At 47.4% G+C, this 13,465-nt stretch overlaps 1 protein-coding gene across 1 annotated transcript in view; it reads left to right on the top strand.

Moving 5' to 3' along the window:
* Positions 1-8,223, top strand: part of LOC118975866 (monoglyceride lipase) — a gene marked incomplete at its 5' end in the record, with an annotated part of 89,013 nt that extends 80,790 nt beyond the window's left edge. Inside the window, 2 exons of the mRNA XM_037030048.1 lie at positions 2,404-2,619; positions 5,117-8,223. Coding sequence (XP_036885943.1) covers positions 2,404-2,619; positions 5,117-5,242 — 342 coding nt within the window. The remainder of the gene's footprint in view (positions 1-2,403; positions 2,620-5,116) is intronic.
* Between the last annotated feature and the right edge of the window lie 5,242 nt (positions 8,224-13,465).

Below are 13,465 nucleotides of genomic sequence, written 5' to 3'. Positions count from 1 at the left end.
CCAGCCTGCAGAGACCCAGACCTCAACAATGGGGACTTAAACAGAGTAGAAACTTATTTCCCTGCACAGTGACTTCTCAGTGTCACCAGCCCCACATGCTCCAACACATTTTGTTGTTTGCTGTTTCTGGAGTACAGGTCTTGTCCCTGTAGCCTCATCTGCCTCCCTATTCTGCTGTGGCCTGATAGGTGGGAGGAGGGAAATAAATAGGACAAGTATTTGACAAAAGGCAGTGCATAGCACTGCTGCTCACTTCCCATTGACCAGAATGTGGTCACATAACCACACCTAACTGAAAGGGAGCCTGGGAAATATAGTCTTTACTCTGGATGCTTGTGTTCCAAATGAAACTTTCAGGGTTCTATAGGGGAGAACAGGAACTGGATAATGAATAAAAGGCAGGTTCCTCATTTACAAAACAGGGATAATAAGAGCCATTCCTCAGACAGGTTAATTGGGTTAAACACTTAGTACATGCACATAGGAAGAAAGAGCTCAGAAGTATTAGCTATTCTTATTTCTTTTCATTAAATGAGATCTTGCACATGATGCCCTGGCACTGTGCCAGGTACAAAGTATGTGTCCAGTCAGTGGTGCTGCAGTTACCATTGTTCTTGCTGTTAGCCTCAGTTCTCAACAGACTCTGAGGCCAGGCTCTGCTTCCAGATAGGACTCCTTGCAACCCCTGGACAAGCAACTGCTATGGTTGTGTACTGCCCCTGTACTTCCCCTGCTAGTCTCTTGTCCCCTCAGCCCCCAAACAAATAGCCTGGCCCTGCAGGATTCACAACAGCTCAGCTGCAGGAAGTGGCTAAATCATCTCCTGTGGCTTTCCACAAAGGTCTAATTTGCCTGTTCTGTCCCCGGGATCAGAGAAATTAGGGATGGCAGGGATGACCCAGAATAGCTTGTTGCATTTTGGCATAAATCTGGATTCTAGCCAAGTCCTATAGGGGTGGTGACATAAAAGCAGTGTAGTCCCTGCCCTTGCAGACTCAGATTGGAACACAGTGGACACTCTGGCAGTCTCACACAGGACAGCTGGGAGAACATTTCCTTCCAACTGTTCCTGTATTCCTTGTCCCCATGGCCCCTCTGCTCCCTTACCCAGTATTAAAACTATGTGGCACTTCTCCAGCCAGTTGAGAATCCACTGGCAAGAATGAGAGAAATGAAATAAGGGATGGTTGTGGCCTCACACCCAACCATATGGGCCTGAGATACTTCTTACCCAGATTTTGTGGGGGAAATGCCCCATCTGGGGTCACAGTGAACAGACAACTCACTGTTCTCTTAGAGGCAGGAGGAGTAAAGCCAGGGAGAACAAGGACAAGGCATCAGGGTATCCCCATGAAGGGGTGGGTTGGATTCTGAGCCATAAGCAGGGAGAGTGTCAGAGTTAGGTCCTGGGCAATTTGATGACTAAAGAGGGAGGACCCAGCCTCTGGGCATGTCCCTTAAAGAAGCAGCAGGCATCGCTGTCAGAATGACAGGCAGCCTTCTGCAGCCCAGAGGACAGGGACACGAGAGCCCACCACAGACCAGACCTGCCCTGGACTTTGCTCCTCTGGAAGCCTGTGGGGTAGTGCCCTGCTAAAGTGCCTCAGGAGTAACTCCAACCAGCCCCATGCCTTCCACAATGGCCCCCATTGCCCCCACATCTTGTGTGTGCCCCTCACCCACTTCCATCAGGTGGTCACTAAGTAAGGGGAGACAGGCTTAGAAAAAGCAAAATTCAGATGACTAGCACCAAAATATCTTCAGATATTCCTTTGAGATATTCCTTCAGAGCTATTCCTTAGTGAAATATTATGTAAATAAGACAATGCTGCCTACATAAAAATATAGGGATTAACACTTGAAACTGTCTACAGAGAATGTATGAATGTGGAATGCATAGAACAAAGCCTGTGAAGAGGCATCAAAAGTAGTGTAGATCTGGGTCAGGGAAGGACTGGCCATTCTACTAGCTCTTGGCACCTGCACTCCAAATGGGCTGACTGAATGGAATCAGCTCTTCAGGCCAAAGGAAAAGGAAGAGCTAACAGCCTGGCTGGATGGCTCAGTTGGTTAGAGGGCTGTCTCATACACCTCCTCCCGCCAAAAATGGTTGCAGGTTCAATTCCCAGTCAGGGCACATACCTGTATTGCAGCTTCAATCCCTCATCAGGACATACCTCTTTGCAGTTTCAATCCCCTACTGAGGTGTATACGAGAGGCAACCAATCAATGTTTCTCTCTCTCTCTCTCTCTCTCTCTCTCTCTCGATTTCTTCCTTCTCTCTCTAAAATCAATAAACATATCCTTGGGCGAGAATTCATAGAGAAGAAGGAAGAGCTAACAGAAAATATAAAAGTTCCCACACCCATGAAGTGACAGAACCCTTTCTCTTTTTTCCCTCAGGTCGACCTTTATAACACAGACCCCCTCATCTGCCGAGCAGGACTGAAAGTGTGCTTTGGCATCCAGCTACTCAATGCTGTCTCAAGGGTGGAGCGGGCCCTCCCCAAGCTGACCTTGCCCTTCCTCCTGCTCCAGGGCTCTGCTGACCGCCTGTGCGACAGCAAAGGGGCCTACTTGCTCATGGAGTCTGCCAAGAGCCAGGACAAGACACTCAAGGTGAACACCTAATCCCCTCACTTCCCCAAGGTTGGGAAGGTGGTATCCTTTTGGGCACATCTTCCCAGAACCCCAAAGGCCACTCCCAGGAGAGGCATCTTGAAATGGGGCCAGCCTGGCCCTGCTGGGAAATAAGTACCAGGAATAAAAGGCAGTTGTTAATTCTAAGCAAGAACACAAGCCATTAGCTGACTGTTCACATGAACAAGCTTCAAAGGGAAAAAGAGAGAACACTCAGATGTTCTAGTCAAAGAAAAAATCCTGCAACAGGGAACCAAGCAAAGAAAGATCTCCAAGAGTTTGTGTCCCACTTTTCCATGTCCAAGGTCCAAAGGCCTGTGGCCATCTGGCCTCCCTGCAGGTTGGTTTGCTGCAGCAGCCTGGGACCAGCCACCACTGCCAAGGGCTTTGGGTGTACTGGTGCAGTGGGACATGGCAGGATCTGGTCTTCAAGTGAATCTGCAACAGGGGATAGGACCTGTGGCTTAGCCACATGGCTTGTCAGACATACAGGCTGCAATGGACAGATTAGAGGGCCTTTAGAGATGTGGTTTGGAGGTCCCAATGTTCCTGTTTTTATTTGTCTGATTGACCTGGAAAGAGCTCCAGCTGGGATAATGGGAGGAAGAGAAGCACTTACTATGTACCTGTCAGTTGACCCTGAAGGCAGCTATATGCGGTCAATTGGGCAGAGCACAGCCTCAGTGTAACAATGAATGGAAGTGTCTCCAAACAGTGCCACTACCGCCTGTGCAGTGGATGCATGGAAGCCCTGCGTCCAGAGCCATTTCCTGCTAAGTTACAAAGAGAGCAGGCAACTCATTACAGATCACACACTTACTGAGCAGAAGGGTCAAGATTCAAACTCACACCCTCTGACCCATCCACACTAACCCTCTCCATTCCCTACTGTACTGATAGAGACTCTTATGTCTTTGCAAACTTTCAAGTGTTCCCCTCACACCATTATGCATTACAGACCCTAGCCCATACAAACTACAAGATATAGACTCCTAGATGAACAGAAAGAAAGAGAAAAAGGAAGATTGGTTCTTGTAATGCTGGAAAGAATAAATACCATGAGCACTTTGTAGTTTGGGTGCAGGCACCGCACAGATAATTTTCTTTGCTGGAATGGAACCTTGGTGGCCCTGCAATAGAAGGCCATGCAGAGTGCTCATCTGCTCACTCACTCTCCATTCATCCATTTCTTTATTCAATCCAAGTGTTCACTGAACATTGACTTTGTGCCAGCACCAGAGAACAAGACAGGCAAAGTCTCAACCCTCCCAAGCAGTCCATCCTAGCAGAAGAGCAACAAACAAATAACCAAACAGGATAAAGAGGGTCAGTGTCCTGAAGGAAATTAAGCAGGAGATGGGGACAGGGGGACCAGACAAAAGGTGAAGTATCTACTTCAGATAGGCAGGCAGGCCTAAGAGCTAACAGTGACTAGAGCAGTAGAAGAACATTCCAGACAAAGGGAAAGGTAACTGCAAAGACCCAAGCTGCAAAAATACTGGTGTATGCAAACAACCAGGAGATCAGTGCAGCAGAAGTGTACTGAACAGGGTGAGGATGTTATGCGACAGAGTGACCTGAAAGCAGAGGAGGAGTCTGGAATTTTTCTTTTAGTACTATGAAAAAGCCACCAGAGTGTTCTGAGCTGGAGAGCAATATGCTCCAACTCTAGTTCTCAAAGCACCCCTCAGCTGCCATGTGGAGAGAAGAATGAGGGAAAGGACACCAGGGGCAAGATGGTGGTGTCACCTAGGCCAAGAGGATGGGCTTGGCCTGTGGTGGTGGCAGTGAAGGCAGGGAACAGCCTGGCCAGACCTGGAGAAAAAAGTGACTGCAGTGATCAAGTGATTATGGATGAATCCTGAGCTGGGACCTGCACCAGTGAGGAGACTATGACACCTACCCCGAGATGGGTGACACAAGGAGTTCCATTTTGAGATACCTGTTAGAGAGTCCATTGAAAATTTGAGACAAGAACTGGAAACAACCACAAGAGGAAAGTCTTTCTAGAAGGTTAATAGCTTTTGAATGATGTTGGGAAGACAAATAATATGAGGGCAAGTGTTCCCTGGCTACGGGTGACTGAAGGTCATTGGAGCCCCTGCCAAGAACAGTTGCTGTGGGTTGATGGGAGTGAAAATAGACTGGGCTCAGCTGAGGTCCAAGTGGAAGGCAAGTAAGTGAAGACAGTAAACGGATATTAAAGTATTGAGATGGAGGCACAGACCAGGTCCACAGCTGGAGAGAGAAGCAGAATAAATGGAAAGTATGTGTTGACTTAAGAAAGGAAGTGCTAGAACATATTGGGATATTTTAATTTTTTTGAACCATCGTCTGATCAAAAGACATTAGTACCATAAAGACAGGAGTCCTGGGACAAGGGGAGATTGCGGGGGATTTCAGCTGCTGCCTGTGGCCTCACTCCCTGCACCTGTAGCTTCCTATAGCCCTGATTTCCTCTCTCTCCTAATTCCAGATTTATGAAGGTGCCTACCACGTTCTCCACAAAGAGCTTCCTGAAGTAACCAACTCCGTCTTCCATGAAATAAACATGTGGGTCTCTCAAAGGACAGCAGCAGCAAGAACAGGGTCCCTACCCTAAGCACATTGTCCAGCCAGGCAATCCCACAGTTAGGGAAATGGGCAGAGGAAGGGCAGAAGCTGACCTCTCAGATGTGGCTTGCAAAAAGAAAAAAAAACCACAAATTGGAGGAATCCCTAGAATAATTTACTACAAAAAAGATGCTCTTGTCTTTCATTAAGTTGTCCATCCCTGGACCTACCTTAAAGGGTAGACAGTTTATGCAAAAAAATAGAGAAGAGTCACAAGCAGTTTTCCAGAGATGGAATGTGATGGAATGTCCTTAAAACACAGCAGAGACTCTGCTCTGCCTCTCCTAGCTCCTGCAAGGTTCCCAGGAATTCCTGGTGTTCTGGGACACCTGACTGCAATAATTGGAGGAGTCCCCTCCTGCCCACCTCTCCAGTCCCCCCCCAACCCCTCCACCCCCATTTATCTCAGTCTGGCCCTTCTCTGGCTGTGATGTGATGAGGTGGTTGGCGTCAGCTTCCCAGGGAAGATTTATGTGCCCTCTGAGTCCCAGAAAATGCCTGGAACTTCTTCAGAATATATAGTCCCACCCTGTGACCCCTGTCAACTCTTTGTCAGTGAGAACAGGGCTTTGAGGTGGCATGAAACTTAGCCCAGAGAGAGACAGAAGTTGACAGGAGACCCTACTCTTCCTTCTTCTCCTTCAGGGAGTCTGAGGCTGCCCATTGAGAGCTGTGTATTCAAGGGCTGCCTTTCCTTCCATGACTCATTTTACCTGAAACTATGAGAGGACAATTGTATTGAAGAGGGAATGTCTAATATATAATGTATATTCTAAAACAGATACTATTTGAGTAAGTAGGTGAGTGGGCTCAAGGGGGCTTGGAGGCACATGAGTCTGATCCCTCTGCACAGGCATAGGAAAATCTGGCCTGGGAACTCTGTGCTTTTAAAGGCATCAATGCACACTCCCCAGAGGCAAGTCCCTGAGCACCACCAGTGGCAGTGTCAGGCTTCTCCCTGGTCCCCATCTGTCTGGGCCCATAACTGTCCTGGAAGCTCAGTCCTGGCAGCACAGCTACCTCTGGTGGCAGGAGAAGAGAGTCCCCACTTGGTGGCTCTGCAGCCAGGTGGGCAGATGAGGCTAGCTGAGAGGGCCAACCTTTCCTAAACCTTTCCTAGCCAATGCCCCGCAGTGCCTGACCAGCCTTTCTCAGGTGCCAACACTCACCTGTGGCCCTCATTTAGTGCTAGCAATAAACAAGGATCACTGCCCACTTCAGGAATACCTTCACTTTCAATCAGACTTGCTGTGACCTCATGAGGCTCCTCAGTATAACTATGACCATGTTGTGGGGGGAGTCACTGGGAGGCAGTTGCTCAGTGTTGACTCCCATGGAAGGTGCAGGCAGGAGCTCCAGGCTACAGAGAAGAGGCAGCAGATTCCCTACCAGGGCCTTTAGGAGTTGGGTCTCTTGCTCCTCTTCCTCTAGCAGTGGAACTGCTGCCCCTTATTCACATCTTATTCTTTTAGGCCCTTTTCCAATCCTCAAGGAGGGGACCCATTTCTGCCCTCCCTCCAGGGACCTGCCTACACCATGGTGGAGCTAGAATTAGTCCCCTTTCAATGAGCAGTCTGATCATGCTTGCTTGCCCAGGGTCCAGGTTTCTGTTCTCATGCCCCTGCCCCTCAGGAGAGGCAAAGTACCCAAGTACCTACCCCCTGGGGGCAGGGCCCCAGTTCCCCCACAGAACTGGCTTCCATGGAAGACAGTGGCTTCCATTGCCCTGTCTTATTTCTCTGGCTTCTCTTTGAGGGAGAAAAATGTAAGAAATGCACTGAGAGACAAGGTGGGTGTCTGTTCAGCTGGGCAGCCATGTGAATGTTTGTGCTCCTCAGCTAAGGAAAAGCAGAAACTACATTGCAAACTCCCAAACCCACAAAACCCTCCTGAGCCCAGACCTGGAATTCTTGCCAGAGCTGTGACAGCTCCCATCACATAAAGTCCCCACACCTCCCACCCACTCTATTGCCGCAGTACCTCTCCCATAAGCAGGTGACTGCAAAAGCATTTCTCAAATTAAATATCAGACACATGGTTTAACCACTAATCTTAGATGCATGAATTTATTTATATGAACGTTCTTAGAGACAAATTCAATCACATTTACACATCTGGTTAAAGAATCACCTATATAAAAAAGAAAAAAATATTTGAAATAAATGAGGAGGGAGCTCAGGAGCCAGACATCAGCTGTGTCTGGAGTCTTATCTGAGGTACTCCAAGTAAACTATGTGGGTCTCCAATTGAGTTCATTCTCAAAGTTGACAACTCTGCACTGACATCTGGAGCTTCAAAGTAGTGCCATGGGAGCAGGGCAGATGAGCTGGATTTGGAAGGGACAGTAGGTCTCACACACAGCCTGGCCTTGAAAGAGGTGAGAGGAGGGCATAGCCTAGCTAGGGAAGAGACCCCAGAGGTGCAGCTGATCCAAACTCACCTGGAGGGATGAACACAACAGGATACTATACCCAAGCACTGATGTGAACACACCTCTCCCTGTACCCCAGAGGTCATGCTGGTCCATACAGAAATGGGTTTCATGCCAGAAAATCTTTCTAGGCAAAGATGTCACTTGTAGCTAGTGTGGGGGTTTCCAGTTCCAAAGGACTCCATTCTTTTGCAGGGAATGGGCAGCCTTCCTTCCACGGAGCACAGACCCCAGCTTCCCCCTCAGTTTCTACAGGGGAAACTGGGGGTCATGGCAAGAGCACAGAAAGGTGCTCTGGACACCCACCTTGCTCTGCTCATCACCCTGTAGCAAGATTTTTTCTTTCTCTCACCACTGCTAATATAAACCCATTAGGATCACAATGATTTGCTAAACAATTCACCTGTTTGCTTTTGTCACTGCAGCTCAACACACACGTAAAAGTATGCTGTTAGTGGGGAAATATGTATCAGTTTAGAATTATTAAAGGAACCAATATGCCACAGCTAATCCTAATAAACCAGATTTTTTTGAATGGTGTTTTCTGTCTGTCTGCCTGATCCAAGACTACAACGTGCCCTATAGAGAGGGCAGAACTGAGAGCCTGTGCTGAGCCAGTCATCTGATACAAACCAATGTGTATGGACTTGACTTTCTGTCCTATACACTCAGAGACTTCTGCCCCAGGAGCAGATTGAGTATGCATTCTGTTACATTGTAGACTTGGCCACGCTGCATACCAGAGGAGCAGGGCCGCCCCCAGCTCTGGACCAACTGCTTCCTCCACAATGCCACATGGATACCTGAACATCTCCAAAAACAAGCTCTGATCTTCACTGCCACACTGATTCCATCTGTGCCTCATTCATCTCAGCACAGGGTACCCCAGCTCTTCTGCTGTCAGGCCAAAGCTCTGGAGAGCATGCTCCACTCATCTTGGCCCCACACTTACCCTTTCCCAGCAGTAAATCCTGTCACCTATGCTTTGATTTCCCTCTGGCCTGATAGCTGGTAACCCTGCCTTTGTCCTTTCTCTCGTGTCCTTTGCCACATTATTCATGAAGCCTTTCCTGACCACCCTGTCAAAAGTCACCCCAGCAACCCAGACCCTACACTACTTCTCTTCCTCCAGCAAACCGCTGCCTGTTCTGCTTGTCTACTCAGTAGCCCTCTGTCCCCACCACTGGAATAAGCTGCAGGAGTGTGTGTCCTTACTTTAGCTTTATGTCTGATTTCCAGGGGATCCCCGATAAAATGCCTGTCCAGTAAGGATGGGAGGGAAGGTGGGAGGGGGAAGAAAGTGAATGAGTAAATAAGAGAGGGGGTATAGAGGAGGGAGAGAAGGAAGGTGAAAGGGACAAATGCCATCTCTGAGACAGGCACTGAGTTTGGCACTGGGACCAATTTCATGCATATGCAACCTGTGCAATCAATTGCTCAGGGGCTCATACTTAGAAAGGCCTCCATGTTTTGCTTATTGCTCTGCCATTGCTGTCTTCAAATTCTCGATCATTTCTGAACAAGTTCCCCACATATTTGTTCTCCACTGGGCTCTACATACATGGAACGGGTTCTGTGGGCCTGCCCTCTGTGGAGAGGACCCTCCAATGGTTGTATACCTGAAGGACAGTCTGCCCCACCCAGGCTTTCCCTTTCTTCTTATACCTAACCAAATTCTACCCTGAGCCTGATCAAACCTGGCCTTCCCTGACTCACATGAGCATTTGGTACTATCATAAAATACCCAATAAGCATCCTTGATGTGCCTGCCAGGCACCATGCCTGGGCCGGGGACTGCCCCACAGAATGAAGACAGAGTGACACAGCCTGCCACTCCAGCATCTAACAGTGGAAGGTCAAGAAATGAGACAGCACACAGTGGGGCCAGCCCAGCAGTCTAGCATGCTCTCCAGAGTTGGCCCTGTGGGAAAATAGGGTAATAAGTGGGAGTGGGGAGCTCAAGAGGGCTCCAGGCAAGATTTAAGGGTGGAAGTTGGTCTCAGAACTGGGACTTTCAGGATGAGTGGAGGAAACCTAGGGTACCCTCAGAAGCACCCAAACAAGGACAGTGTGGTGAAAGGAATCCATGGGGTAGATGTGTTACTAGAGGCTTGTTTATTCTCACCAACACAGTAAAGAATTAAAGATCAATGAGATGAAAGTGGATAAGTAAGAGTTTTATTAATACATTTTCTCTCAGGCCTGCTGAGGGTGGCAAGAAGAGCTTAGCATAGAAAAAGCAAGAAGAGAGCCTAGGCTGAGCTGCCTTAACTCACTGGGAAGTCAGAGAAAAGGGGCCGGGAGGACAGGTTCAGGGCATGAGCTTAAGATGAGCTGCCAGCTGGTCATTGCCTGTGTGTGTGTGTGGGGGGGGGGGGGGGGGGGGGGGGGGGGGGGGGGGGGGGGGGGGGGNGGGGGGGGGGGGAGGGGGTAGGGCAGGGGGTGGGGAGAAGAAAGCAAAAAAGTATGGCTCCAGACACTACTCACAGGAAGAGCACGTGCACTCATGTTGGGTCCTTTGTCTTGAGGTTTTTATCTCTTTTTTGCAGGCAGGAATCTTAGGAGAGGTCTCAGGGGAGGATTTCAGTATAATATCAGTTCTCTGGGTGTGCCCTTTCAGGTCATGGTATCCTCTGATTGGTCAGTGGCAGGGGGTCTTTAGTCATTGCAGTTGGTTCTGGCATAGTCCACCTGGCTTTGCTGATTTTCTGGGCCTGGAGCTGAAACACAACTGAAACCTAGATGTTATCTCTAGGGAGGTGACCTTTTGTATCTGGCTGTAAATTGCTCAGGCATTGTGTTCTGCTATCTCAGTTGCCCTATTCCACTTGCCAGAGAATTTTCTTAGTTTCTTAATATCCAGTGTCAGGTCACAGTGGGGAGCCGTGGCTGGAGGACACATCACTGAACATGGAGAGCACTGCCCTGTGAGAGGGGTGGCACTTGTCAGGCTGGGGCTTCAGAGAGAGGACACAGCCATGACCAAGATGGAGGCTGGCAGGGAGGAGGCAACCCACTTCTTTCTCTTTCCATCTTTCACCCTTCTTGAATCTGGAGTCTGAAGCCTGGAGAATGAGCCTTCTAATCCATCATCCAAAATGGTTGCTCTAGCTCCTGCCACTGCATCCTTGTTCCAGCCAACCAGAGGAGAAGAAAGGAAGTGGGCAGGCATGAGTCGGCCTTTGAAGGAATAAAGCACAGCTCACATCTAGAACCTGGTGCAAAGAAGGCTGGTAAATATGCCAGGTGCTCATGAAAAAGGGCTCAGATATCAGGGACAGCCATCAGGCTATGCCCGTGAATGAAGAGTGCACCCTGAGGCTTCCAAGGAGGAGAGACCCAGCCTCAGTATCTGCCTGAAAGATGCCAACAAGGCAGTGAAAATGGGCTGTAGGTGAGGCAGGGCCTTGTGGCAGTGAGTAGAGAAAAGGGGAGACTGAGCAGCAGCTCCTAAAGAGGTAAAATCAACAAGGTTTTGTAATCAACTGAGTTTGAGGGTCAAGGAATTGGGAGAGAACACAAAGAACACACATCCATCTTTAAAAAGCTCTGTGGGTAAGCGTCAATGAAAAAAAGATCCAAACTTGTAGAGAAATTTCATGAGTATGGGTCAAAATGAAGACCTATGCCAGGGAACAAGATCTCGAAGGCTCTCAAGAATAACAGTTTTGCAGCTTCTTTTCTGCATTTGAAATTAGGAAGGAGAGTAAGGTAGATACTCAGAGGTGGGAGAAAGCAGGATGGGGATTGAGTTAAAGGATAGTTAACAAGATTATGTGCTTTGTTAAAGGTAGTTATCCTTCAGGCATCTCAAAGGTGCATTAGCCTAGATGCCCAAGAACAAGGGACATGGCTGGCTTAAAAAAATCTTTCTCTGATGAATTTATATTCCTAATTGACAAAATAAAAAAGCAAACAAAATGTAACCAGAGACATTGAAATTAAGAACAATCTAACAATAGCCAGAGGGGAGGAGGGAGGAAACAATGTGGGAGGTGTTTTCAGGAACTACTTACAAAGGGCACAGGCACAAAACCAAGGGGGAGGGTGGAAGCAAGGGAGGGAGGTGGGTTTGGCTGGGGGTGGGGGGGAGTGGTGGGAAGAAAATGCAGACAACTGTAATTGAACAACAATAAAATAATTTAAAAAAAACAAAGAAAAAAGAAAAAATACATAAAAAAAAGAAAAAAGTAAAATAAACACAATCTTAAAAAAAAAGTTAAATTCCTGGGGAGTGACTACCCACCATTACCTACCCAGTTAGGAATTTATGATCAGATCACCTTGCAAGGTTACCTTCCATAGAATCCCCTTTTGTCTCCACATAAGGAAAGGATGCAAAGTCTGTCCAGATTGCTTGTGTGATATTTTCCAGAGAAAATGAAAATTCACATTGAGATTCACATTGCTAGTTTAGCCCCTTCTATGGTTGGTACTTCCTCACAACCTTCTTTAATTTTCATATCAGCTGTGGGTGGTTGGTGCTATTGCTCCCATTTAGACTAAGTAAATTGAGGTTCCCAAGAATTCAGTGATTTGTTCAAAGCCAGATGCTGAGTCCCAGCCAAGTTACCAGATTCAGGTACAGAGTACCTGTTGCCTACCAGAGAAGGAAGTTAGGTGACAAAGCTCCAAGAGCAGAGTACCGCAATGCAACTGTTTGTATTTTAAATCCACACCATCCCTCCCTCACCCCTCCCCACAGGGACCAGTATTGTCTGAGGGCAGCTTCCTGGCTCAGAGTAGTGACTCCCTGAGGCCTAACGGCCCCAGAGCACCCTCTTTCAGAAGTCCCTGTCTCTGAGGCCTCTGGTACAGACTTTTCCCAAAGTGAGAAAATTTTATGGCTTCAAAATGTTTGCTCTAGGGACTAAGGCTGACCCAAGACCTGGCAAGAGCACTCTTTACTTTGTGATGCCAGTGGCTAGATGGCAACCTCACCCTGCCTTGGATTCCTCAGTCTGCTGCAGTGAGAGAGGACACTGAAGGCTATGTAAGTGTTTTCCAGATAGAGGAAAGAACATATGATGCAAAATTTCCATTCTTTTTCTTTTTTCAGGTGGGGATGATATTAGAGAATGAGTGAAAAAAAATTTTTTTCATTATAGACTTACCTCATGTAACAACTGTTTGGGTTAGGACTGGAACTAAAGTGAGGCCAGTGAGGCACTCACCTCAACACAAAATGTAAGGGGGCACCAAAAATCTTAGTAATTAAGATTACTTTTTAAATCAAAATTAATGCAAAAAAATGATGAACCAAATAACATTTTAAATAAAGATAGGATCTGGCTTTCTATTTTGCTTCAAATTTTAGTTTGACCCAGCAGAGAACTTTCACTGATCTTGTTTCTGCCCTACCCCATCATCACTCCTTTTCTCTTCTCCAGGGTGAAACAAGCCATCCTTATGTTACATTATGTGTATTAACTGTGGTTTTTTTTCTTTTCCATCGTTGCTTATTTTGTTAGTGTTTGGTTGATCTATTTTTACTTCTGTGAAAAAATATGTGGATATCTTGAGTTGGGATAGAATGCATGTAGTACCCAATAAAATATATGGAAATTTATGTTTTTTCATCCAGCAGTTTTGCACTTAGAGTCAGGAATTAATTATGCAGTTAAGAGGGGAATAAATGTGCTTTTTCTAATAGTAGTACAGCCACACTATGAAAACCACACCCAAGTCAGATGAACCTCAACTCTCAATCAGCACTCCTCTGTTCCTTTTTGGGACCATGCCCATGTTTAGGAGCTGGGGATTGTGGGGCAAACCCAAGGT

This window comes from Sturnira hondurensis, unplaced genomic scaffold, assembly GCF_014824575.4.
Source record: "Sturnira hondurensis isolate 20B ecotype Veracruz unplaced genomic scaffold, ASM1482457v3 Scaffold0001538, whole genome shotgun sequence".
Taxonomy (NCBI): domain Eukaryota; kingdom Metazoa; phylum Chordata; class Mammalia; order Chiroptera; family Phyllostomidae; genus Sturnira; species Sturnira hondurensis.
The sequence above is the reverse complement of the archived record's forward strand: the minus strand, read 5'-3'. Positions and strand labels throughout refer to the sequence as shown.